General features: G+C 35.9%; 1 protein-coding gene across 3 annotated transcripts in view; it reads right to left on the bottom strand.

Annotated features, from left to right (window-relative positions):
* Positions 1–725: 725 nt before the first annotated feature.
* TMEM128 (transmembrane protein 128) overlaps positions 726–23,963 on the bottom strand; it is a 67,344-nt gene continuing 44,106 nt past the window's right edge. The window contains exons 3-5 of one of the 3 annotated variants that reach the window (XM_070948300.1): positions 18,378–18,539; positions 15,329–15,437; positions 726–771 (exon numbers count right to left, since the gene is read on the bottom strand). In XM_070948300.1, coding sequence (XP_070804401.1) covers positions 15,338–15,437; positions 18,378–18,539 — 262 coding nt within the window. In that variant the 3' untranslated portion in view covers positions 726–771; positions 15,329–15,337. Of the gene's footprint in view, positions 772–10,118; positions 10,261–14,111; positions 14,593–15,328; positions 15,438–18,377; positions 18,540–23,963 lie in introns of those variants that run through there. The other 2 variants (XM_070948298.1, XM_070948299.1) reach the window with 2 other exon arrangements.

Here is a 23,963-nt window from a genome sequence, read left to right as displayed (position 1 = left end):
TCTGAATTGCATCTATTTAAAAGGAATATTTCATCCATTTTATTAGCAAGTGAACGTAAATTAGGAAGATTGAAGGGAGCGGGGTTGTTTTGTTCTTCCTCTTCCTTAGTCTATTCAAAATTCCTGCTCTTTTATTTATTTATTGTTTATTTATTGGTTCGATTTATATGCCGCCCTTTTCCGGAGACTCAGGGCGGCTTACAATGCGTTAAGCAATAGCCTTCATACTTTTGTATATACCTGCTTAGTAGGGCTTTCGCCCCCCCCCCACAAGCGGTGTTCTTTTTATTATACAAAGTCAGCTTATTGGCCCCGCAAACCGGGTCCTCATTTTACCTACCTCGAAAGGATGGAAGGCTGAGTCAACCTTGAGCCTGGTGAGATTTGAACTTGCAGTAATTGCAGGCAGCTGGTGTTACTTAACGGTGCTTTAGTCTGCTGCGCCACCAAGGCTCCTTTTTTTACCTCTTTTACAGTGTTTCCTGCATTTGCTTTTGGTGATCCATAGCTCCGGGGAATTTGCTTCTTCCTGTCTTAGAATCTCCTCCGCGTTTGTAAAGACGGGTGGGGGATGGGGGGTTTTTGAGGTTACAGAAAGCTGCTTCTTAAAGAAACATTGCTTATTTCTTAGCAAATGGTCTCATGAGTATGAAATCCATAGAGAATAGCAAAGAGTAATAAAAAATAAAAAAAAACCATTAGAGAGCATTTCACCGAGGCAGCCGTCGGCAGCGCCATCTTGGAAAGGAAGTGTGGAGTTGATGGAGTTGGCTGAAATGGCAAAATTGACTACTTTGATTAAAGAAAAGAACGTAAGTACTTTTTTTTTTTAAAAAAATAGTCTTTATTTACATTTTCCATTAAAAACAAACAAAAAAAAAAACAGTACACCATATAAATAACGTACAACACAAAGAACATTACAAATGACACACAAATGGTAGGTACAGATGGTACCTTCATATCTGAGTATTCAATATAATATTACATTCCAGGGGAGATAGGGCAACTCATCTCTCTTAATATCTCAATTAGGTCTAACCGACCTCACTTAGTATAGTTTCCTCCTTAACAATCCTTCCACATTTACTTTGGTTATGACATTCTCTTCTCTAGCCAAATATATAGTTTCTCCCAGGATAAACATGTTTGGGTTTGGTCCTTATCTTTTAATTTTTTGGTTAATTTATCAGCTTCTGCACAATCCAGAATCTTTTTTATGATTGCTTCCTCTGATGGGATATTCTGGTTTTTCCAAAATTGAGCGTATATCAATCTCGCCGCTGTAATAATGTGAAGAGCTAAATACCATGAATCCTTCTTGATCTTATCTGGTTTGGAGCCGAGCAAGCATGTCTCTGGTGACCATTCAATTTTTTGTTCTAAAATCTCATTCAACCATTTTTTAATTTTCCCCCAAAATTTTTTTGCTTCCTGGCATGTCCACCATTGATGATAGTAAGTGCCTTTTTCTTGCCCGCATTTCCAACAAACCACCGATTGTCCAGCAAACATTTTAGCCAGTCTATCACGGGAGAGATGCCACCTATATATCATCTTATAAATGTTTTCCTTATAGGTCGTGGAGACTACTAATTTCATATTTTCCCACCATATCCCTTACCATTTGTCTAAGTGGATTGGGTACCACTTGGAGACCGCTTCTGAACTTCGTGCTTGAAGTGGAAAAGAATGAAACTTTAATTTTGGGTTTTACCAAGTAGATTGATAGATCTTTACAGAAATGGGTGGTTCATATTATTATGAAAAAGTAAAAAGTTGTGATTTGATGTTAATGTCTTATTTTACTAAAACAGAGTCAGAAGTTTATTTTGCATGTCCCAGACTGTTCAAACAGTTTTTAAAGTATCAGGATAGTCAGATAGAAGCCAAGAGCAATCATGATTCAGCTACTGGCTTTGACTAGATAAGGTGCTCTAGAGTATTGATGTGGGTGTGAAAGCCTGGGAAAAGACTCCTGCCTTGAGCATGGGTTAAGAGCTCTGATGTCCTTTCTAGCCTTCTGATTCTATGTTCTATGAGCCAACAGTGTGCTGCAACTGCCAAAAAAACCAATGCAGACCTAGGTTCTATCAACAGAGGAACCACAAGAAGTGTTACCAAAAAGTGACATCAATATCACAAGAAGTGATAATAATACTGCTTTATACTACACTAGTGAGGCCACACTTGGAATAGTGTCCAGTTCTGTTTGCCGTGATACAAAAAAAAAGCCCAATACTGTGTTTCTCCCAAAATAAGACTGGGTCTTATATTAATTTTTGCTCCAAAAGTTGCATTAGGGCTTATTTTCCAGTTAGGTCTTATTTTTGGAGAAATACTGTACTAAATGTGTCCATCTGGCTGATGATCTTAACTGGGGCTTATTTTTGAGGTACAGTTTATTTTACAAGCATCCTGAAAAATCTTGCTAGGGCTTATTTTCTGGTTGGGTCTTATTTTTGGGAAACTTGGTATGTATGTATGTATGTATGTATGTATGTACTGTATTTTTCACTCCATAAGACACAGGACCATAAAACGCACCTAGCTTTTGGGGAGGAAAACAAGAAAATAAAAAATTGGACTTCTGGTGGTGACGTCACAGTGGTACAGCACAAAGAAACGGGGCTCCGTTTCATTTGCCCGATTTTTCGCATTTGGAGGCCCATAGGGGCAAAGTTGGATCCTGGAGGGACGAGTGATTTAGAGGGGAAGCTCCGGGGGTAATGGGGAGAAGCGTGATCTCCCGTTACAGCAAGAGGAACCCCTTGGATTCAGCACGAAAGAGACTGGACTTTATGGTGGATCTGGAGGTGTGACAGCCTGAACTGAATGGAATAGGAAGAGAAGAGAGGAAAGCAGCAAGAAGTATCGGCAGAGATTGAAGAAATTGAGTTGGATATTAGAGGGATTCTTTGTGATTTTGAGACCTACGAATTTCATTTGTTGACAAGTGAGTCTCCAAGGTGGGAAAAATGGCGACTTAGCGGTGGGAGCGGAGGCCTGGGAAGATGGATACCGTTACTGTCAGATCAAGAGGAAGGAGTTACTGAAGGTTTGAATGGGTGTTTTTTGAAAATTTTAAAGGCAGACTACATATTTGGATTACGACTGGGATTGTGACAAAGCTTTGCGGCTTGGAAAGATAAACTCTAAAGAAGCTGTCTTGATAGTGACTGTGTGGTGGTGAAGAGACACTAACTGTGCTGACTGTGCTAAATAGGAGGAAGGTGACATCTTAGAAATAAAGGGACGGGACTTCCGGCGGTGACGTGGGGTCGAGGCGACATAGGAAAAATCGCTCCATTCCCAGTGCCGATTTTCTAACATTTTGGTACCCTTTAAGGGTGAGGATCAGTCCTAGTGGGACCGGCAAGAAAGAGGGGAATCTTCGGAGGAGGTGTGGAGAGGTGCGATCTCCCACCACACCAAGAAGGACCCTTAATCCAGACGTAGAAGAAGACAGCCGGCATTGCTGACTCAGAGGCCTGACACCCCGATTGAGAGCAATAGGAAGCAGAGAGTGAGTACGGTGCGAGAATCAGTGGTGAGAGCAGGAAAACAAAAGCTTCAAACTTTTTGGATTATCGGAGAAGAAGAATTTGGATTTGGATTTTGGAGGGCAGCGGGCAGGAAAGAAAGACTCAGAGCACAAACGGGGGGCAAACAACGAGGAGAGCAAAAGTGAAGAGGGCAAATCTCAGACCGGTAGAAGAACACCAGAGGAGTGGAATAGGAGAAGATCAAGGAAAGCGAGTGTTCCAGGAAGCTGGGAAAGAGAAGTGAACTGAATACGAGGTTCTATTTCTATCCCTATTTTAGCTGCTCTAATGGAAGAAGAAATGTGGATTGGCAAAAAGTAAAGGACGCATAAGAGTGACAGTGCAGATTAGAGATCGCCATTTTGATTATATCTGAGTGAAAACTAAAATTGTAAAAGAAAGGATATATTTGAATTATATTTGAACTTTAAAACACACAAGAACGGAAATACTGTGAACATTTATATACAACTTATATATTGATATATTTATTTATTTATAGAGGAATTTTTGTACTTATAATTAATTAATAGCAAATTATTATCAACTACTTGTCGTTTTACCTTTTCTCTTTTTTCTATTTTTGCTTTCTCTCCCTTCTTTACCGCTTCCTTTTAATAGCTTATTGATTATTTAAAGCAAATATTTAAAGTTAATATTAGACCTACTTAATTGATTAATTAGTAAGTATATAAGAATTTTAATAATCCAGATTATTAAGGTATTTATGAATTTTCCTTCTTAATAGAATTGTATTAATCAAGTTAGTATTATATTATATAAAGAGGATAGAGAAGGGAGGGAAGGAAAAAAAAGTTGAATAGTAAAGTGGATGGTGATTTGGGAGAAGAGAGATAGGATTTTAGGGGAACAGCATAGAATATTAAAGGAAATGACTAGCACCACCACAACCACTGTGAAAATGGGAAAGAAAACTACTTCGACATTAATCGGATCATCGGCTTCCCCCGCAGCACAGAAAACAATAGAAGGAATGTTCCCATCAGAAAAACAACCTCCCACTTTAAGCATGCCAACCATGCAGGCTACACTTGTAACAATTCAAGAGATTATGATAAAAATGCAGGAATGTATGACAAAGAACCATGAAGAAACAAGGAGGGATATGGATGAGATTAAAAGAGAAGTAAAAAGTGACATCCAAAAAATAGATGAAAAGATGGATGCAATAAACAAATTATACAAAAAAATGATCAAAGAATAATAGCTATAGAGAAGAGAACAGAACAGACAGAAGAAAAATTGGACTCATTGGACCAGAAAATGATGGGACTAAATAAAGAACTGGAAAACACAGTGGCACATCTGGAGATGAAGAGGGCTGCATTCTATTTGCGATTTCAGAATGTGGTCGAAGATAGAGAGAAGGATTTAACATTTGTGATGGCAGAAGTGATTGTGGAGGCCCTCCAACGGGATAAAGATGAAATAATAAACGAGCTGGACGAGGTCTATAGGGTCCACACGAACTATGCCAGACAATATAAATTACCAAAAGAGGTCCATGTAAGATTTGTGCAAAGAAAAGTAAGAGACATTGTTTATAAAATAACAAAAAATGAACCTATGTTCTATAAAGGCAAAGAAATAATTACGTTAAAACAAGTCCCTAAGAAAATTAGAGAACTGAGAAAAGAATATTGGTTCCTAGCCACATTACTAAATAAATGGTATATACCATTTAGATGGATAATACCGGAAGGAATGGTGGTGTTGTGGCAAGGAAAAAAAATTAAAGTGGATTAACAGCACAGAGCACAGAACCTGCATGACCAAGTGATGGGCATAGAAGGAGCAAATAGTAACAGAGAGGAGTCAGAATGGAGGACCAAAGGGACACAAAAACAGGAAGAGCGAGAAAAACTACTAGAGGAAGGAGATAAAGAGGAAGAAGGGGAACTTCAAGAGGAAGGAGTGAAAACAAGAGCTAAGAGAAAGGACAAGAAGTAATAGGAAATATTGCATAATAGAACCAGAAAGGAATGGAACAAAATTTTAAAATCTTATCATTAAATGTAAATGGTCTCAATTCTCTGGCTAAAAGACATCAAATTTTTAGAAAAGTGATAAAACAAAAAATGGATATTGTGTGCCTTCAAGAGGTACACATAAGAAAACAGGATGAAAAATACTATGTAAAAAATTAGGAGAATCATTTGTAACACTAGCGGAAGAAAAGAAAAGAGGAATAGTGGTGTACATTAGAGAAGGAATAGAGTGTAAGTTGAGATATGCAGATTCAGCAGGAAGAATATTTATGATAGAGGTAAAATTTAAATATAAAAGCATTTTATTGGTGGTCATCGATGCGCCGAATAGTGGACAATTATAATTTTACAAAAAAATACATGAAAAGATAATAGAAGAAAAAATAGAGAATATATGTTTGATTGGCGATTTCAACGCAATTTAGATGTAAAAAAGGATTATAGCAGTGATCAGAGTAATAAAAAAAAGAAAAATGTATTTCCTAGAACTTTTATGGATTTAGTAGAAGAATTGAATTTAATAGATGGTTGGAGATTTTATAATCCCGAGGTAAAGAAATACACATACTATTCCAACCCCCATAAGTCTTGGTCCAGAATAGACATGGTTTGGGTAACCAAGACACTTATACAAGAAATAGAAACAGTGGAAATAATGGCAAATAACTGGGCAGATCATAACCCTGTAATGTTGATATGGAAAGGACAACAAAGAAAAAAGGGTAGATGGATGTTGAGTCCACAGACACTGAAGGAAAAGGAATATATAGAGCAAATGAAAAAAGAATTAGAATTATTTTTTAGAGATAATACAAAAGACCACATCTCTCTTCAGAACCTGTGGGATACAATAAAAGCATATGCAAGAGGATTAACAATAGCTTACAATGCAAAACGAAAAAAGGAAAGGGAAAAAGAATGTAATAATGTGCAGGAAGAGATCAAAAATTGGGAAGAAAAATTACAAGACAAACCGAGGGATGAGCAAATGAAAGGTAAATGGATAGTAGCTAAACATAAATTGAATATATTGGAACAGGAAAATTATGCAAAGGCATTGAAATTTATAAAACAGAATTATTTTGAACATGTGAATAAACCAGGGAGGTGGCTTGCTTACAGATTAAGAAAAGAAAAAGAGAAAAAAATAATTCAGCAATTACAGGATAAAAGGGGTAAAATGCAATACAGTTTAGAAAAGAAAAAAGAAATAGCGTATCAGTTTTTTCAAAAACTCTATGAACAAGTGGAGAGGGAATGTCGATCTTAACAGAAGAAGAAAATGAGATATTAAATAGAGATATCACGATAGAAGAGCTAAGAGAAGCGATCAAAAAACAAAAAAATAATAAAACTCCAGGGACTGATGGACTACCAAGTGAATTTATAAAGGACTAGGAGAAATATTGGATGGGATATTATTAGAAACATGCAATGAGGCATTAATAGAGGCAAAGTTACCAGACTCATGGAGAGAAGCATATATTTTGTTGATAATGAAAGAAGGAACAGATATAACACAAATAAAAAATTATAGACCAATCTCTTTATTAAATACTGATTACAAATTTTTTATGAATATAATGGCAAATAGGATGAAAAAAAAATTGAATTGTAGGATACACTCAGATCAGAATGGGTTCTTACCAACAAGACAAATAAAAAATAATATAAGAACAGTAATTAATGTATTAGAATATTATAAGGTACATCCAGAGAGGCAGGTAGCTCTGGTCTTTCTGGATGCACAAAAAGCTTTTGATCAGGTCAATTGGCAATTTATGTTACAACAATTAAAAAATATAAAATTTGGGGAAAGATTTGAAAACATAATTGCCTCTATATACACAAAACAAAAAGCAAGTATAATGATAAATGGAGACTTTACTAAATTTTTTGAAATAAAGAAAGGAGTATGGCAGGGATGCCCATTTTCACCATTACTTTTTATTTTGACATTGGAAAATCTATTGATAAAAATCAGAGCAAACAAAAAGATAAAAGGATTAAAAGTAAAACAAGAGGAATACAAGGCCCAAGCATTTGCGGATGACCTTGTATTCTTCATAGAAGAACCAGAAGAACCAGGTCCAATATTGATAAAAGAGATAGAGGAATTTGGGAAGGTAGCTGGTTTAAAATTTAATAAAGATAAGACCAAAATGTTAACGAAAAATATAACAGGAAAACAAAATGAGGAATTAATTAAAGAATTATGATTACAGGTAGTAAAAAAAGTGAAATATTTAGGTATATATTTAACATCCAGATGCGCAACCATAAAGGAGAATAATTATGTAACTTTAGTTCAAAAAATAAAAGAGGAGTTAGAAAAATGGGGAAAACTGAAATTATCATTAGGGAGAACAGCAGCGATAAAAATGAACATGCTGCCGAGGCGCCTTTATTTATTTCAAACAATTCCAGTAAAATTGGACAAAATATTTTTTGGAAATCTGAATAAAATAACCACAAAATTTGTATGGGAAGGAAAAAAAGCAAGAATCAAATTAAGTATACTGCCGGATGATAGGACCAGAGGTAGATTTGGATTACCAGCATGGGAAACATACTATAAAGCAATGAGCTTGACATGGATTAGGGAATGGGTGAATTTAAAATATCAAAGATTGTTAACCTTGGAGGGACACGATTTGATGATGGGGTGGCATGCCTTCTTATGGAACACCAGGAACAAAACACATAGGTATTTTTGTAACCATATTTTAAGAGATTCTTTAATTCATATATGGCAAGAAATTAAAAACAAACACTATATGAAAGTTCCTGGATGGTTATCCACAATGGAGGCGATGACACACCCCAATACCATGGCAACTCAAAAAATGGTAAGATATAATGAAATACTAGATCCCCAGGGAATATTAAAAACACAAGAAGAACTCGGAGAGCAAGGAATTTGGATAGACTGGTGGCCCTATTTACAAAAAAAACAAGATACAAAAAAGATCAAGAGGAAGGAGGAATTTAATTAAAACCAAATCGGTTAGATAAACTTTTAGAAGCCCCGGAGGAAAAATTAATCTCAAAAATTTATAAATATTTATTGGAATTCGATTTGGCAGAAGAATTAGTAAAGGGACAAATGATAGCATGGGCAAGAAACATCGGACATAACATAGAACTGGAGGACTGGGAAAGAGTGTGGGAAAATAATTATATTATGACAAAATCAGTGGTTTATAAAGAGAATCAGTATAAAATGTGGTATAGATGGCATCTGGCCCCTTCGAGGGTAGCGAAAATGTATCCAAACTTAAGTCCAACTTGTTGGAAATGCAAGCAGGCACAGGGCACTTTTTTCCATGTCTGGTGGCTTTGCCCAAAAATTAGGAAGTATTGGGAAAAAATAAGGATTTGGCTGATAGAAATAACATCGGAAAAAATAGAACTTAAACCAGAATTTTTTTTATTAGGGATGATTAAAGAAAATTACAAGAAAGAAATAAAATATTTAATACTACATATAATCACTGCAGCCAGATTGGCGTTAGCTCAATTTTGGAAAACTGATCAACTGCCAACAGACCAACTAATAATTCAAAAAATCTATAATTGTGTGGGAATGGATAAATTAACATTCACATTGAAAGATAAGGCAGACTCAAAATATTGTATAGTATGGGATAAATGGTATGACTGGATAATTAGAAGAAATGAGAGCAAATGCAAAATTCTGAATAACAACAAAAAAAAAAAAGCACAGTCAACAAGATAACAGATATGTGACTAAAGTCACTGTTTCTTTTTAGGTAGAGTTGTTTATATTGATATAGATGTGTTTTGTATATATATGGTGTATTATTTTGTTTTTATATGTTTAATAAAGTTTATTTTTTAAAATTAAAAAGAAAAAAAGAAAAAAAAAAGAAATAAAGAGACGAAGAACAGCTGATGCAATAATAATACCAAAAGTAACCACTCCACAAAACCGGGACAACAGACTTTACCTATTAACAGTAAAAATATAAATCAGATACAATCCTATACCTTTTCTGTATCTATGCTATTTACTCCCATATTTATATATGTATAAATGTCTGTATAGAAGCTAGGTTTAGAACTCTCTCTCTCTCTCTCTCTCTCTCTCTCTCTCTCTATATATATATATATATATATATATATATATATATTACAAATAATTAATTTAAAAGAGAATAATACATAGTACCTTATAAACACTTACAAGTAGGCTGTGCAGTAGTGTATGAATCAGGGTGGATTTGATTTAAACCAAACTGATTTAAATCACGATTTAAATCACTAGTCAGTAAGGCTTGATTTAAATCATAGTTTTCTACATAAAGACTAATTCTTGCTGGTATAACTTTAATATGCAAGTAGATGAAGATTTTTAGAATAACAACTTTTCATATTAGTTTTTTTATCCCCAGTTTAATAGGTTAATCATTCATATTTGGACAACTTTTCTGTTGTACTTAGGAAGGAGAAAAATAATCATTACCTTAATAATAACAATTTAAATAGATTTATTCAACTGAAACAATAACATTACAGCATATGTTATTTGCTTAAACAAACATCCATGTTTGTTAACTAATTTGGCTAAACAATATATATGTATTTTAAGAAACTTAGACTGTCAGCCCAGCCTACACATGAAAAACTTAAATACTGTCCTCTGAAGCTCACTCGTCATCTTCATCTTCTTCTTTGTTCATAATCTGGAATTTATTTACCAAAAAAATTAAACATATACAGCCTTATTCTACATAATTAAAAAACTAATCTTTATTTCATGATGGAATAACCTTTGGATGGTAATATATTTTCCTCAAAAAGCATTTTATTTAAAAAAATCCGATTTAAATCAAAAAAATCCAATTTAAATAAAAAAAATCTGATTTTTTTGATTTTTTTAAAAAAATCATTGATTTTTATCCTCTCTGGTATGAATTTATAAACGATTAACAATCTATATTTAACTTAATACATTTATACAACTTGTATAACCTTTTTAATATCTATATTGATAAGGTGTGATTAGATTTTAGATTGCTACGAAAACTGGGAAAAAATAATACCAACAATAGCCTCCCCATCGGGACAATGCTCAATAGAAAATATGTTAGGCTGCGAGAAATCAGGTTCTACATTGAGTCTGCATAATGTGCAGTCGACCCTCATGATCCAAGAAACGATGATGAAAACGCAGGAGTCAATAATAAAAAATCATGGAAGAAATAAAGAGCAAGATGGGAGAGGTGAAAGGAAACATCCGTAAATTGGATGATAGAATAGGAACAATACAGGAGGCGATAGCCAGAAATGAACAGAAAATAAAGACAGTGGAAGCCAGAACAGAACAAACAGAAAAGAAATTAGAAACAACGGAACAAAAATGGAGGGCAGCAAATAGGGACCTGGAGGAGGCAATAGTCCACTTGGAAATGGAGAAATCAGCATTTTTTCTGAGATTCCAAAATGTAGTAGAAAACAAGGAGGAAGATTTATTAAATCTCATGGCAGAACTGTTAGCTGACATTCTGCAGAAAAGTAAACGAGAGTCAAAATGACATAGATGAGATCTATAGAATTCATACCAACTATGCACGTTGACATAAACTGCCAAGAGAAGTCCATGCGAGGTTTGCAAGGAAAACAACTAGAGGTTAAGTCTATAAGAGGGCAAGAGATGGACTTGATTGCGCAGAGATGGATAGGTTAACTATGGAACTAAAAGATAGAGAAGAAACAGAATACTATAAGATTTAGTACAATTGGCTAGAAAATAGAGGTAAAGTTCTTACATAAAGACCACCTAAGAGTCATATTAAACTGGGAAATATACTATATACAGTGGGGCAAAAAAGTATTTAGTCAGCCACCAATTGTGCAAGTTCTCCCACTTAAAAAGATGAGAGAGGCCTGTAATTGTCATCATAGGTAGACCTCAACTATGAGAGACAAAATGAGAAAACAAATCCAGACAATCACATTGTCTGATTTGGAAAGAATTTATTTGCAAATTATGGTGGAAAATAAGTATTTGGTCAATATCAAAAGTTCATCTCAATACTTTGTTATATATCCTTTGTTGGCAATGACAGAGGTCAAACGTTTTCTGTAAGTCTTCACAAGGTTGGCACACACTGTTGCTGGTATGTTGGCCCATTCCTCCATGCAGATCTCCTCTAGAGCAGTGATGTTTTGGGGCTGTTGCTGGGCAACATGGACTTTCAACTCCCTCCAAAGATTTTCTATGGGGTTGAGATCTGGAGACTGGCTAGGCCACTCCAGGACCTTGAAATGCTTCTTATGAAGCCACTCCTTCGTTGCCCGGGCAGTGTGTTTGGGATCATTGTCATGCTGAAAGACCCAGCCACGTTTCATCTTCAATGCCCTTGCTGATGGAAGGAGGTTTGCACTCAAAATCTCATGATACATGGCCCCATTCATTCTTTCCTGTACACAGATCAGTCGTCCTGGTCCCTTTGCAGAGAAACAGCCCCAAAGCATGATGTTGCCACCCCCATGCTTCACCGTAGGTATGGTATTCTTTGGATGCAACTCAGCATTCTCTCTCCTCCAAACATGACAAGTTGTGTTTCTACCAAACAGTTCTACTTTGGTTTCATCTGACCATATGACATTCTCCCAATCCTCTTCTGAATCATCCAAATGCTCTCTAGCAAACTTCAGACAGGCCCGGACATGTACTGGCTTAAGCAGGGGGACACGTCTGGCACTGCAGGATCTGAGTCCCTGACGGCGTAGTGTGTTACTGATGGTAGTCGTTGTTACGTTGGTCCCAGTTCTCTGCAGGTCATTCACTAGGTCCCCCCATGTGGTTCTGGGATTTTTGCTCACCATTTTCCATTTTCTAATTATTGCTCCCACAGTTGATTTCTTCACAACAAGCTGCTTGCCTATTGCAGATTCAGTCTTCCCAGCCTGGTGCAGGTCTACAATTTTGTTTCTGGTGTCCTTCGACAGCTCTTTGGTCTTCACCATAGTGGAGTTTGGAGTGTGACTGTTTGAGGTTGTGGACAGGTGTCTTTTATACTGATAACAAGTTCAACAGGTGCCATTAATACAGGTAGTGAGTGGAGGACAGAGGAGCCTCTTAAAGAAGAAGTTACAGGTTTGTGAGAGCCAGAAATCTTGCTTGCTTGTAGGTGACCAAATACTTATTTTCCACCATAATTTGCAAATAAATTCTTTCCAAATCAGACAATGTGATTGTCTGGATTTGTTTTCTCATTTTGTCTCTCATAGTTGAGGTCTACCTATGATGACAATTACAGGCCTCTCTCATCTTTTTAAGTGGGAGAACTTGCACAATTGGTGGCTGACTAAATACTTTTTTGCCCCACTCTATCTGTAAATATCGCTACAATTTAAAAGTAAAAGGCATTATGTACATAATTATCGTATAATTAAATTTTTAAATAATTATATAATATATAGAATGGTAATCTATAAATTGAAAACTATGTATAGAAATGATACCAATACTGAAGGCTGTAAAATGTGGAAATGTGGTGGAAATGTTGAAATGTGTCTAATAAAGAGTATTTAAAAAAAAAGAAAATAAAAATTTTTGTTTTGGCCACGAAAATCTTGCACGGTTTTGTCTATACCTTTTAAGACTTATCTTCAGTTGCCTCTTGTAACATGCTGTTATACAGAATAACAGAGTTGGAAGGGACCTTGGAGGTCTTCTAATCCAACCCACAGCTCAAGCAGGAGACCCTATACCATTCCAGACAAATGGATGTCCAGTCTCTTCTTAAAAGCCTCAGTGATGGAGCACCCATAACTTCTGAAGGCAAGGGCGCTCCACTGGTTAATTGTTCTGTCAGGAAATTTCTCCTTATATTTCTAGTTTGCTTCTCTCCTTTGTTAGTTTCCTCATTTCTTGTTTTATATTCTGGTACTTTGGAAAATAGGTTGACTCCCCTCTTCTTTATGGCAGCTCCTCAAATTTATTTTTATTTTATTTTTATTTGATTTATATGCCGCCCTTCTCTGGAGACTCAGGGCAGCTTACAATGTGCTAAGCAATATTGGAACACTGTTATCCTTGTCCTGCAAATCCAATTCCTGCAACCGTTCTTCATATGTTTTAGCCTCCAGCCCCCTAATCATCATTGCTGCTCTTTTCTGCACTCTTTCCAGAATCACTACACCTTTTGTATAATATGGTGACCAAAACTGGATTCAGTATTCTAAGTCTGGTCTTACTAACGCCTTTTTAAAGAGGTACTAATACATATAGATAAGAAAATAGAAAATAAGCCTTAGTGTGATTTTTATGTGTACGCCTAATATAAGCCCTGCCCCCGAAATAAACCCTACTTAAGAGCCTGGCGTGCTGTGTGGCCTCCTGCCCTGCTGTGAGCAAACAGAAGTGGGCACCCGTACACGGGGGAGGGGGGATAAGACACCCCAAAAAATAAGCCCTAGTGCTTATTTTGGGGCCCCAAAGAAAATAAGACCCGGTCTTATTTTTGGGGAAACACGGGTATGTCAACAATCAATATGATGTAAGTATCTTGAAACATTAAAAGCACTTCAGAGAATATGACATGATATTTAATTTCAAAACAATATTTTAGTTCAAATGCTTTGCTCAGTGAAGGTAAGATTTTAGACTGTCCAAACTTTATTACCTGCAGCTTTGATCTTCAAATCCTGCCAGCTGGCAGTTCAGCCTTCAAACAAATGAATTGCATTTTGTTTAAACACAGCTTTTGGTTATCTTTTTTAGAATGCAAATGGTTCAGTGTTGCTCAACAAGAAATGGTGAAGAACAGAATGAGGAACGAAAATGAAGTTTGAAAATGAAGGAGACATGGCCAGATAATCTTTATATACTTCTAATTAAATCTTCCCTTCTACAGTATTGAAAAAATTTGATGATGGTCTTGCTGATCCTTTATTTATTCTCTCTGAAGTGAATACCTGCAGAGAGCAGGTATTGCCCCAAACTTCAAAATGGGGAGAATGATTAAATCCAGACCATTCACTCTGACATCAAGAGTAGAAAGAACCTAAAACAAAATATGAGGGATTTCAGCCAAGAGATTATAAAAACAATGCAACAATGAAAAGAAATCAGCATGAGTTAGCATATTAACAAAATAGCCATCTCTCATTTATTCTCGTCAGGTAATTCTTCCACAGATTACTATGCAAATGGAGCTTCTGAATTTTGAAATCACCAAGCATTTGATGAAATACTTGAGGACATTCTGATAAGCAAAGAAATACTGTCTGGACAATGTAACAGTGAGAGAGAAAGTAATTTTCAAGTACTCAATATTAAATGAAATGGTAGGAATGACAATTAGATCTGCAGATGATATAAAACTGAATAGGTATGGAAAAGATGAATAGAAGATAGAAAAAGGAAGTCTATTGCTCAGAAAACAGAAAATAGGTAGATGGGATATCTCTTTTTTAAAATATCTGAGTCAACTCAATATGCCTGGATTTCCTGATAGTGTCTTATTCAGGTAGCAGTAAGGCTAAATTCTGCTTAAGTTTTTCAAGTTCAGCTAAGATCAATCATCTATCAGGAGCTTTGGTGCTGATAGTACTTCAGACTGAGTGATGCAACTGCCAAAAAGCATAACACAGTTCCACAAAAAACACCTTCCAAACCACAAAAAGTAACAGTTCCATTTCATTTTGCTTTGGTCAGCCTTAGAAGTTCCAAGTCTATAATTGTATGAAAATGAAGAGATTTGGTTATCCAGAGAAACAGAGTTAAGCACCCAGTCTTACCTGCAAGGTCTAGCCCAAAAGGGACACAAGCATGACTATACCCATAAACTGGATGAAGAGCACCGGAGGAGTCAGAAATGACCACACAGGCCATAAGGAAATGTTAAAACTGGGAATGAAAAAAAAAAGAATCAATTTTAGTTTAATATTAGCAATTTTACGTGTAGTTTATCATATTTATGTTTAATCTATTACTTTAAAAGTTTCTTTCATTCATCTTGAAACGTCTTCTAGTAATCTATTCATAAATAAATATATGTTCACACACGGAAACACAAGTATCTTTGTTTTTACTCTCGCTAAGTCTCTTACCTTTTTCTCTAGATAATATTCTAAATTTAAATAATTCATAATTATAAAAAGAACCATGATAAATACAGGTTGTCCTCACTGACTGTAATAGGGACTGGCAACTCTATCACTAAAGGTCACAGTCATCAAGTACATCACATGACTGTGATGACTTACAACATCAGTTGTCAGGATAATTAAATGAATTGCCATGGTTTGGTAAACACATCACATGACTACAATTTATACTGCTGGCTTCTCCATTGATTTTACTTGTGGAAGCATCTCTGAAACTCGCAAATTGTGATCACATGATCACAGGATACTGCAACTGTCATAGTGCAATATGGTTGCCAAGTGGCCAAATTGAGATTACATGACTGACCAAAGGGATGCTACAATGGCTACAGCTATGAAGACCCATTGTAGCTACGACTGGTCACTAAATGAACAGTTGGTAAGCAAGAACTATCTGTAAATGATATATATGTGTGTGCACTCTGGAAATAGCTAGCAATTCATAAACTTTGTTTTTATGATAATATAAATCTGTAGATTAAAATGTTACTTCTTAAGATACATCAAGGAATTAAGGTTAGATTAGAATTCTCTGTCACTGCATGTCAGGAATGTACGCATTTGTCATTTGGGGATGATTGAACAGGTGTTGCATTTATATTTCTCCATATAATAACATTCTGGCTAGGAGATGATCAAACAATAAGGCACAGAACAGGAAGTAGGATCAACCAATCAGCATGCAAGGACATGCACCTCCATAGAATGCGCAACAGGGACTTTGGAAGTGTGTGCATGGGCCCTTCTGCAGCCATCTGCAACCTATGCTTACCCATCAACCCCTTTCCAGTGTAGGTATGTGGTGATGCCTACACACAGTTGCAGGCAACTTAAATCAAGTGTTAGGCCAAGGGTGTCAAACTCACGGCCCGTAGACTGGATGCATCACGTGCTGCCCATGCCCACCCCTGGTTTAGCAAAGGGGGGAAAAGTCATGATATGTCACATGACAACAATGTGACAATGCGAGTTTGACACCCCTGCTGGTATTTAAGAAATATATGTAAGATAAATTAGCATCTAATTTAAATCAATGATTTAAAACTAGCCCTTTTTCCTAGGTTATTTATAATCAATCTAGTTGAAAGCCAGTTTGGTCTAGGAATTAAGGCACCAGGCTAGAAACCAGAAGACTGTGAATTCTGTTTGTAAGACTGAGGCATGAAAGCAAAGCTGGGTGACTTTGGGCTAGTCCTTCCCTCTTAGCCCATGACCTCAGGCTTGGGCAATTCCTATCACAACTAATGGAGCAACAATCAGTTGATCTGAAAAAAGTGGACCTTGCATTTGCCAGAAAATGCTAGGAAGAAAAATATATATAACCAGTCTAGTCTATTTCACAGCAATACTATTATGAAACAAGGGAAAATGCAATTTAATTACACCTATCTTTTACCTAGGGTGAATCCTGTTACAGTATAAAATGGCCCACTTTCAAAACAATGGACAAATCTGTATTCTTCCCTCACCTGTCTATTTCATGTACAATGAACCAATGCAATGTAATTGCAATTGGACAATACAAAGTCACTTTTTATTTTTAATAAAAAGAGTGAATCAAGTACCCCTTTAATTAAACACTTTGGAAGCAATGCCAATATGGCAATATGTCATACATTAAAATATTTTATTACAGAAAAAAGCTATATGGAATATGGATGAATTGCCATGAATATCCATGGATGCCTCATGGACTTGTATGGCTTCCAGAGGGCTCCTGGGAAATGCCCCAGGTGAGTCAGGTGAGGAACAAGACTGCTTCTGAACAGCCTCATTCTGCTGACTGAACCTGGCAGCTTGTGCAGAGCCATGAGAAGTGAAGCAACAGAAACACCTAGAATAGTAGTGGACAAAGAAAAATTATTCTATGTTCAATCCACTGGAATTAGTTTAAAGGTGCAATTTAAAATGCTGACTTTAACCCAAAGACCATTATGGCTTGCTACCCATAAGAGCTAGCCAACCTATTGAGCCATCTAGAGAGAAACTGCTCCTAGTGCCACACTGTAGGGAGGTTTGGTTAGGAGGGGTAGCTTCGTGGTGGCAACTGTGGCTCTGTGGAATAGCTTCCATGTGGAAATCGGTATAATCCCTTCCCAACTGCATTTAAAAAGTTGCTGAAAACAGTAAATTCTGGAGGGTGATGATATTAGATCCATCTCTGGTTCTTTGAGTTACTTTATTCTTAAATTATATTATATTATTATATTGTTTTGATTTTATGCTGATTTTATTCCTATTAGGGATTTTTAACTGTTTTTTTCTATGTTGTGTTAACCATTGAGAGTAGGTTGATTGCAGTGAGATATAAATGTAATAATAAAATATATTACTTTGCTGGAAATGTGTTTTTCTCTATACCAATTTTAATCCTTTTATCTAAATTACTCACTTAGAAGGCCCCAAATCATTCTTTAACAAATCTGGAGCTTCATCAAGACCAAAAGCCTCAACAAAACATGGTGAAGCTAAATAAATGGTTCTGAAATACCCTGAACTAAATTAAACATGTTAAATGTTACACAAGCATTAAAAATTGCTTCAAGAGAGCTAAAGCTAACATGATGGAACAATATTACAAAAAATGATCTTATTGTCTCCTCTCACAAATGTTTTAACAGTTACTTTTAAGTCAAGTGTCAACATTAATGTCAGTTTATTCTATGAATGGTCAACTTACCAAACTGCTGCAGCAATAAAGCTAGCAGTTGTGATGGGAACAAGAGTGGGATAGCTAGTTTCATAGTCTGCAATTCCATGATACCATTCGAGGTATAAGATGCAGTAAAATGCCACTGACAGACTGACAGCTAATAAACAGCTGCCAAGGACAAACCACCCACTGCAAGACAGAGAAAAGGAGAGCTGAGTAAGTGCCATAATAAGGTAGCTGATCTTGTATTAAGTATACATCAATGTTATGAACATTGGCTCAATTACGAGGCTAATCCAGATCAGGACTGTTCTTTCATTGGCTGAGAAAGACACAAGCCTTACCAGGCTTGTGTCTTTATGGTGCTTCAGGTTTCAATTACTTAAGAGGTCCTCATCAGGTATGTGTGGGACCTTTTAGCATAAGGACACCTGAGAAACTAAGACTGGAAACACAGGAGAGGGAGAGAAAAGGACTTGAGTTTAAGTAGAATATTTGGACCTTATGTGGGCTCAGAAGCCAAACATGATTAGGTCTGGTTGATATTTAGATGATGACTTCTACGGACTCTGATTCATGAGATTATATTTAAAAACAAATTAGACTAGAAAATCATGATTAAAAATCGTCCTGTAAGAAGGCAATGGCAAATCATCCAATATCAAGAAAATAGCATGGATGTGTTTACTGATTTATTTATGCAAAATAGAACAATGTAAAGTTTAATTTATAAATAAAAAGATGCTGAAATTCTAACTATAATTCAATTATTTAACAATGAAGGAAAACATTTTTTCAAACTCCAATTTTTACCTGAAATTTTGAAATGATTCACATTTGCACAAGCTTATTAAAAGGAACTGATTTACATAGCAATATGTACATACCCAGGAATCATGTTCAGAACATTTTATTGAGAAGTTATTCAGAAAACTCTAATGGGGAACCCTGAAGGTGCTTTTTTCATGGGACAAGTGGGCTTTCTGTTTTTTCTTTGAAGATGTTTTGCTTCTCATCCAAGAAACTTCTTCAGCACTGCCTGGATGGTGGAGAATGGAAGGATTTAAACTCCTTGCAGACAGCTGGTTATTTGCATTCTTTTAGAGTTGTTGAGGCCACCTGGAGGTTTATCTGTGTCATCAGGGTCACCTGTAGTGCAAATGGGTGTGGAGCCTTCTTGGAACTGTTGAAAGGACTGTGTTGTAGACTGGAAATAGATGATGTTGTATCCCTTCCCCTCTGTTGAGAGAGGGCTGTTCAATTTTGACATAGATGGCCTCTTTGACCCCTCTTTCAAACCAGTGGTCTTCTCTCTCCAAAATGTGGAGTTTGCTGTCTTCAAAAGAGTGGCCTTTGCTTTTAAATGCAGATGAACAAAGACAAAGTTGCCTCTTGAAAAAGTTCCTTTAGGACAACCATGATCTGGATGACTGAGAATCTCCATAGACGCTCTAATGGGGAAGTTTAATTAGTTCAAAAACATGCAGATACAAATCAACCCAAAACAATAAGACTAGTTTGCTTACAATCCAAAATAATGTCCTTGAGCTTGAGCACACATTTGCCTTGTAGAAACTAGGATGGAACTGAATGTCTCCTTACAATGCTGGAAATTGGGGTAAAACGAATCAAGTTACAAAGCTCCAGGAGAAATCAAATAGGACAGGAGAAAATAACTAGTTTGCAGCTGCTTGTTTTAGCTGTTTTAGACTCTTTTCTGTAAAAGGTTCAGTAATTATGCAGAATATTAGTACAGGTAGTCCTCAATTTACAACAGTTTGTTTAATGACCATCTGAATTACAATGATTCTGAACAAAGTGACTTATGATTGTTTTTCACACGAGCGTTGCATCCCCCATGGTCATGTGATCAAAATTCAAATGCTTTGAATTCACACTCATATTTATGATGGTTGCAGTGTTCTGGGGTCATGTGATCAGATTTTTGCGACCTTCTGACAAGCAAAGTCATTAAGGAAGCCAGATTCATTTAATAATCATGTTACTAACTTAACAGCCAGAGTGATTCACTTAACAATTGTGGCAAGAAAGGTTGTAAAATGGGGCAAAATTCACTTAACAAATGTCTCACTTAGCAACAGAAATTTTGGGCTCAATTGTGGTCATAAGTCGAGGACTCCTGTACCTGCTCCAATGTTAACTTTCTTTCTTGTTTTTTTTTTAACAGGGAGAGAGAAATTGGAGGGGATTGAGGTGGGGAAATAATTCTCTATGGAAGTAATAGGGTTGTTTTTTCCTGAATTACAATGGTGGAGGAGATACATTCTGTATTTTTTGTGTTCAATTACAACCTTTTAAATTAATAATATCTTAATTTTCTATACCAATATATTATCTTGCAATATAGCAAGATTTGCTAACATCAATATTCTCTATGTCAGGGGTGAGCAATTAATTTTCCCAAAGGGCCATATGAAAAACTTGGACCATTGTGGAGGGCCATTGGCTCTCCCCATGCCAAAGGCCAGGCAACAACAGTCAAAGGGCCAGATGTAGCCTATGGTTCTGAACAAATGCCCAGATCCAATCTATATATATTTGGAACATTAACATTCATTGTTTTTGAAGGTTTGTTTTATATAGATCCTAATTTTATTCTATTCTATTTGACCGTTTTATATACTTAGGTTGACAATACTGAATTGGAATGTAAGAGAGATATTATAGATATTATAGAATGAAATATAGATATTTAAATAGCTGATGTTATATTTATACAAGAATCTTGTACAGGTAGTCCTCGATTTATGGCCACAACTGCTCCCAGAATTATGACTGTAAGTTATTGTGGTTGTTAAATGAGGTGCTTGCATAAAGACAATTCTGGTGTCCCTTTTGCAACTGTTAAGCAACTACATGGGTCATTAAACAGAGCACAGGCTGTCTTGGGGGTGGGGGTGGGGAGTCCTGGGAGGATTGCACTGCAGCATCTGCACTGGTCCTCCCCTAGCTCAAGGCACCCCTCACATAGCTTGCTGCCCTGCTGAGTCCCATACCCTTAGACCTTCTCTACTGCTATCATGCCTGCTCCATTCAACTCTTCCAAAAACCACCTTTCCAAGAGTGACCTAATAATGTGACATGTGGTCTTCCTACAGAGGGTACCTTATGCCATTCTGGAGTGGGTGCCATTTGCATGATTTCTCAGAAAATGATTTTCCAATCCAATCTCTCAGGTTTTCTTTCTGAGAGATCGCGAGAATGGTGACTGTGTCCAGAATGGTGCAAGACAACCTCCACAAAATCCTGTGCAATGCATTAACTGCTTCTCTTTCTAAAAGGTGGTATTCAGAAACTGCATTTTGGAAAAAGAGGCAATTGATGCACCATGTGGCCTTCCTATACAGAAACTACTTCAAGTTCTCCCGGAGCAGGTACCATTTTAGGAACACCTCAGAGAATATCTAAAAGAAGTTTTGTTCACATTATTTTGTCACTGGATATATGAAGAACTTTGGATATATTTGCTAGGAATATGGCCAGAAAGCATACTCATGGAAAAGAAAAAATATATAGTTATATTTCTATTTAGCTTTCATATAATACAAAGTATTAAGGTTTTAATTGTGGCAGTCCATTCAGTCTTTATTTTTATTTGGGACTATTGATGAGTATCACTTTCTAACCATTAAATTGTCATACCATTCAGCCTGTATTTAGCTAGCTTAGGCATTGAAATATTATGGGTATTTAGCCAAATCCTTTGGCTAAAGGATTTAAATAAGGTACAGTGTTTCCATAACCTATTAAGAAAACACATAGTTGCCAAGAGTTTTGAAAAATCTCTGCAATTTCTCATGCTACATTTAAGGTTGCCTTTCTAGGCAAAATATTGGCTTCAAGGAACCTGGTCTTTGGAACATAAGTCACCGTAGAAGTAAGAGAGAAATATAATAATAAATTTGATCAGTCTGGCAGAAAAAAATAAATTGAATTATGACTGAAAGATGAATTAAGAATGCCTTGACACAGGTTGTTTCTAGACAAAACAATTAAACATTTTCTAAACAGAAAATTTAAAAGGTAAAATGAAACTGTAATGATGATCCCTGATAAAATAAGGACATCTTATTAAATATTGAAAATATAAATCTCTTAAAGGTCCAAACATCTCCTTAACCAACTGTTAGGCATTAAATAAAAGAGAGCAGAGTAGATAAATATATTTTTAAAAATAGCTTTCATTTTAAATTGGATTTTAAGATTTTTCTTTTAAAGATTGTAAAAATGGAGATAGCTTAAGATAATTGTAACTTCAAATTAAATTTTGCTCTATTTTTTAAATAGTAAAACTGTGGAATGAGCTACATCCTGGAATATGACTGATCCCGGACCTCCGGACCTTCCGTAAGGCCCTGAAGACTTATTTCACCGCCCTGAGTCCCCTTGGGAGAAGGGCGGTATACTAAATAAATAAATAAATAAATAAATAAATAAATAAATAAATAAATAAATAAATAAATAAATAAATAAATAAATAAATATCTGCAATCTCTTTCCAAATATCCCACTGAAACAAAAGTGACTTATGCCTGTTTTTCACCAGATGCTCATGGCAACATTGCCAGGCTGTCACATGGTCAACATTCAGTAGCTCAGGGTCCTGTGATCACCTTTTGCGACTTCCTGACAGACAATGTCAATGGGAAAATCCAGATTGACTTAACAACTGCATTGATTCACTTGGCAAGTGGCAGGAAAGATTGTAAAATGAGGCAAAAATTGCAAATCCCAACCACCACCCCTGGGCAACCACAATGCCAAATCCCAACCACCACTCCAAGTCTTTGGGTTAATGGATTAATGGATTTAATGATATAAAGCGACTTTTATTTTGACCTCCAGAAAAGATGAGTTCAACAAGAAAGAGCTACTCTGTGGAATTCAAGAAAGGAATCATGCAGGATTCTCAGGGCAAGAATCTGACAGCTTTCTGCAAAGAGAAGAAGTTGGAGGTATTGGAGAAAAATTCAAAATTGGCTACAAGAATCAACCAATGAAAAAATTGAATTGATACCTGAAATATTTCTCCTGGGAATATTAAAGATGAAATACCGGAAAAAAAGAAAATATTTAATTATACATATACTCACTGCAGCAACAATAGCCTACGCCCAATATTGGAAAGGAAAAGATACACCACCAGAGGAACATATTATTCAGAAAGTTCTAGAATGTATCGAAATGAACAAATTAACATTAGAATTAAACAAGAAAGAAGACTCAGAATATTGTACTGTGTGGGATGATTGGTACAGGTGGATTGATAACCAAATAAAGAATAGATAAAAGTTAATACAAATTTTAAGATACATATAGGAATTTGGAACGATGAAATGTAAAGGAAGAATCAATCTAACTTGTGTAGAAAAATAATACTGTCTGACTGATTGTATTGTATTGTATTAAAATAAATTTCAATAAAATTTTTTTAAAAAAGAAGTTGGATTTCCATATGGCCCGAAAATGGAGAGAAGAATACAATAACCTCAGTCAACAGATGCACGAAGGAAATGCTAAGAAACGTAGGTGTGGATCAGGACAGCAACCAATATTTCCTGAACTTGAAGTCATCATCTCTGAATGGATTGG

Source organism: Pituophis catenifer, unplaced genomic scaffold (assembly GCF_029215685.1).
Source record: "Pituophis catenifer annectens isolate HBS135680 unplaced genomic scaffold, rPitCat1.0.hap2 SCAF_8, whole genome shotgun sequence".
NCBI lineage: Eukaryota > Metazoa > Chordata > Lepidosauria > Squamata > Colubridae > Pituophis > Pituophis catenifer.
The sequence above is the reverse complement of the archived record's forward strand: the minus strand, read 5'-3'. Positions and strand labels throughout refer to the sequence as shown.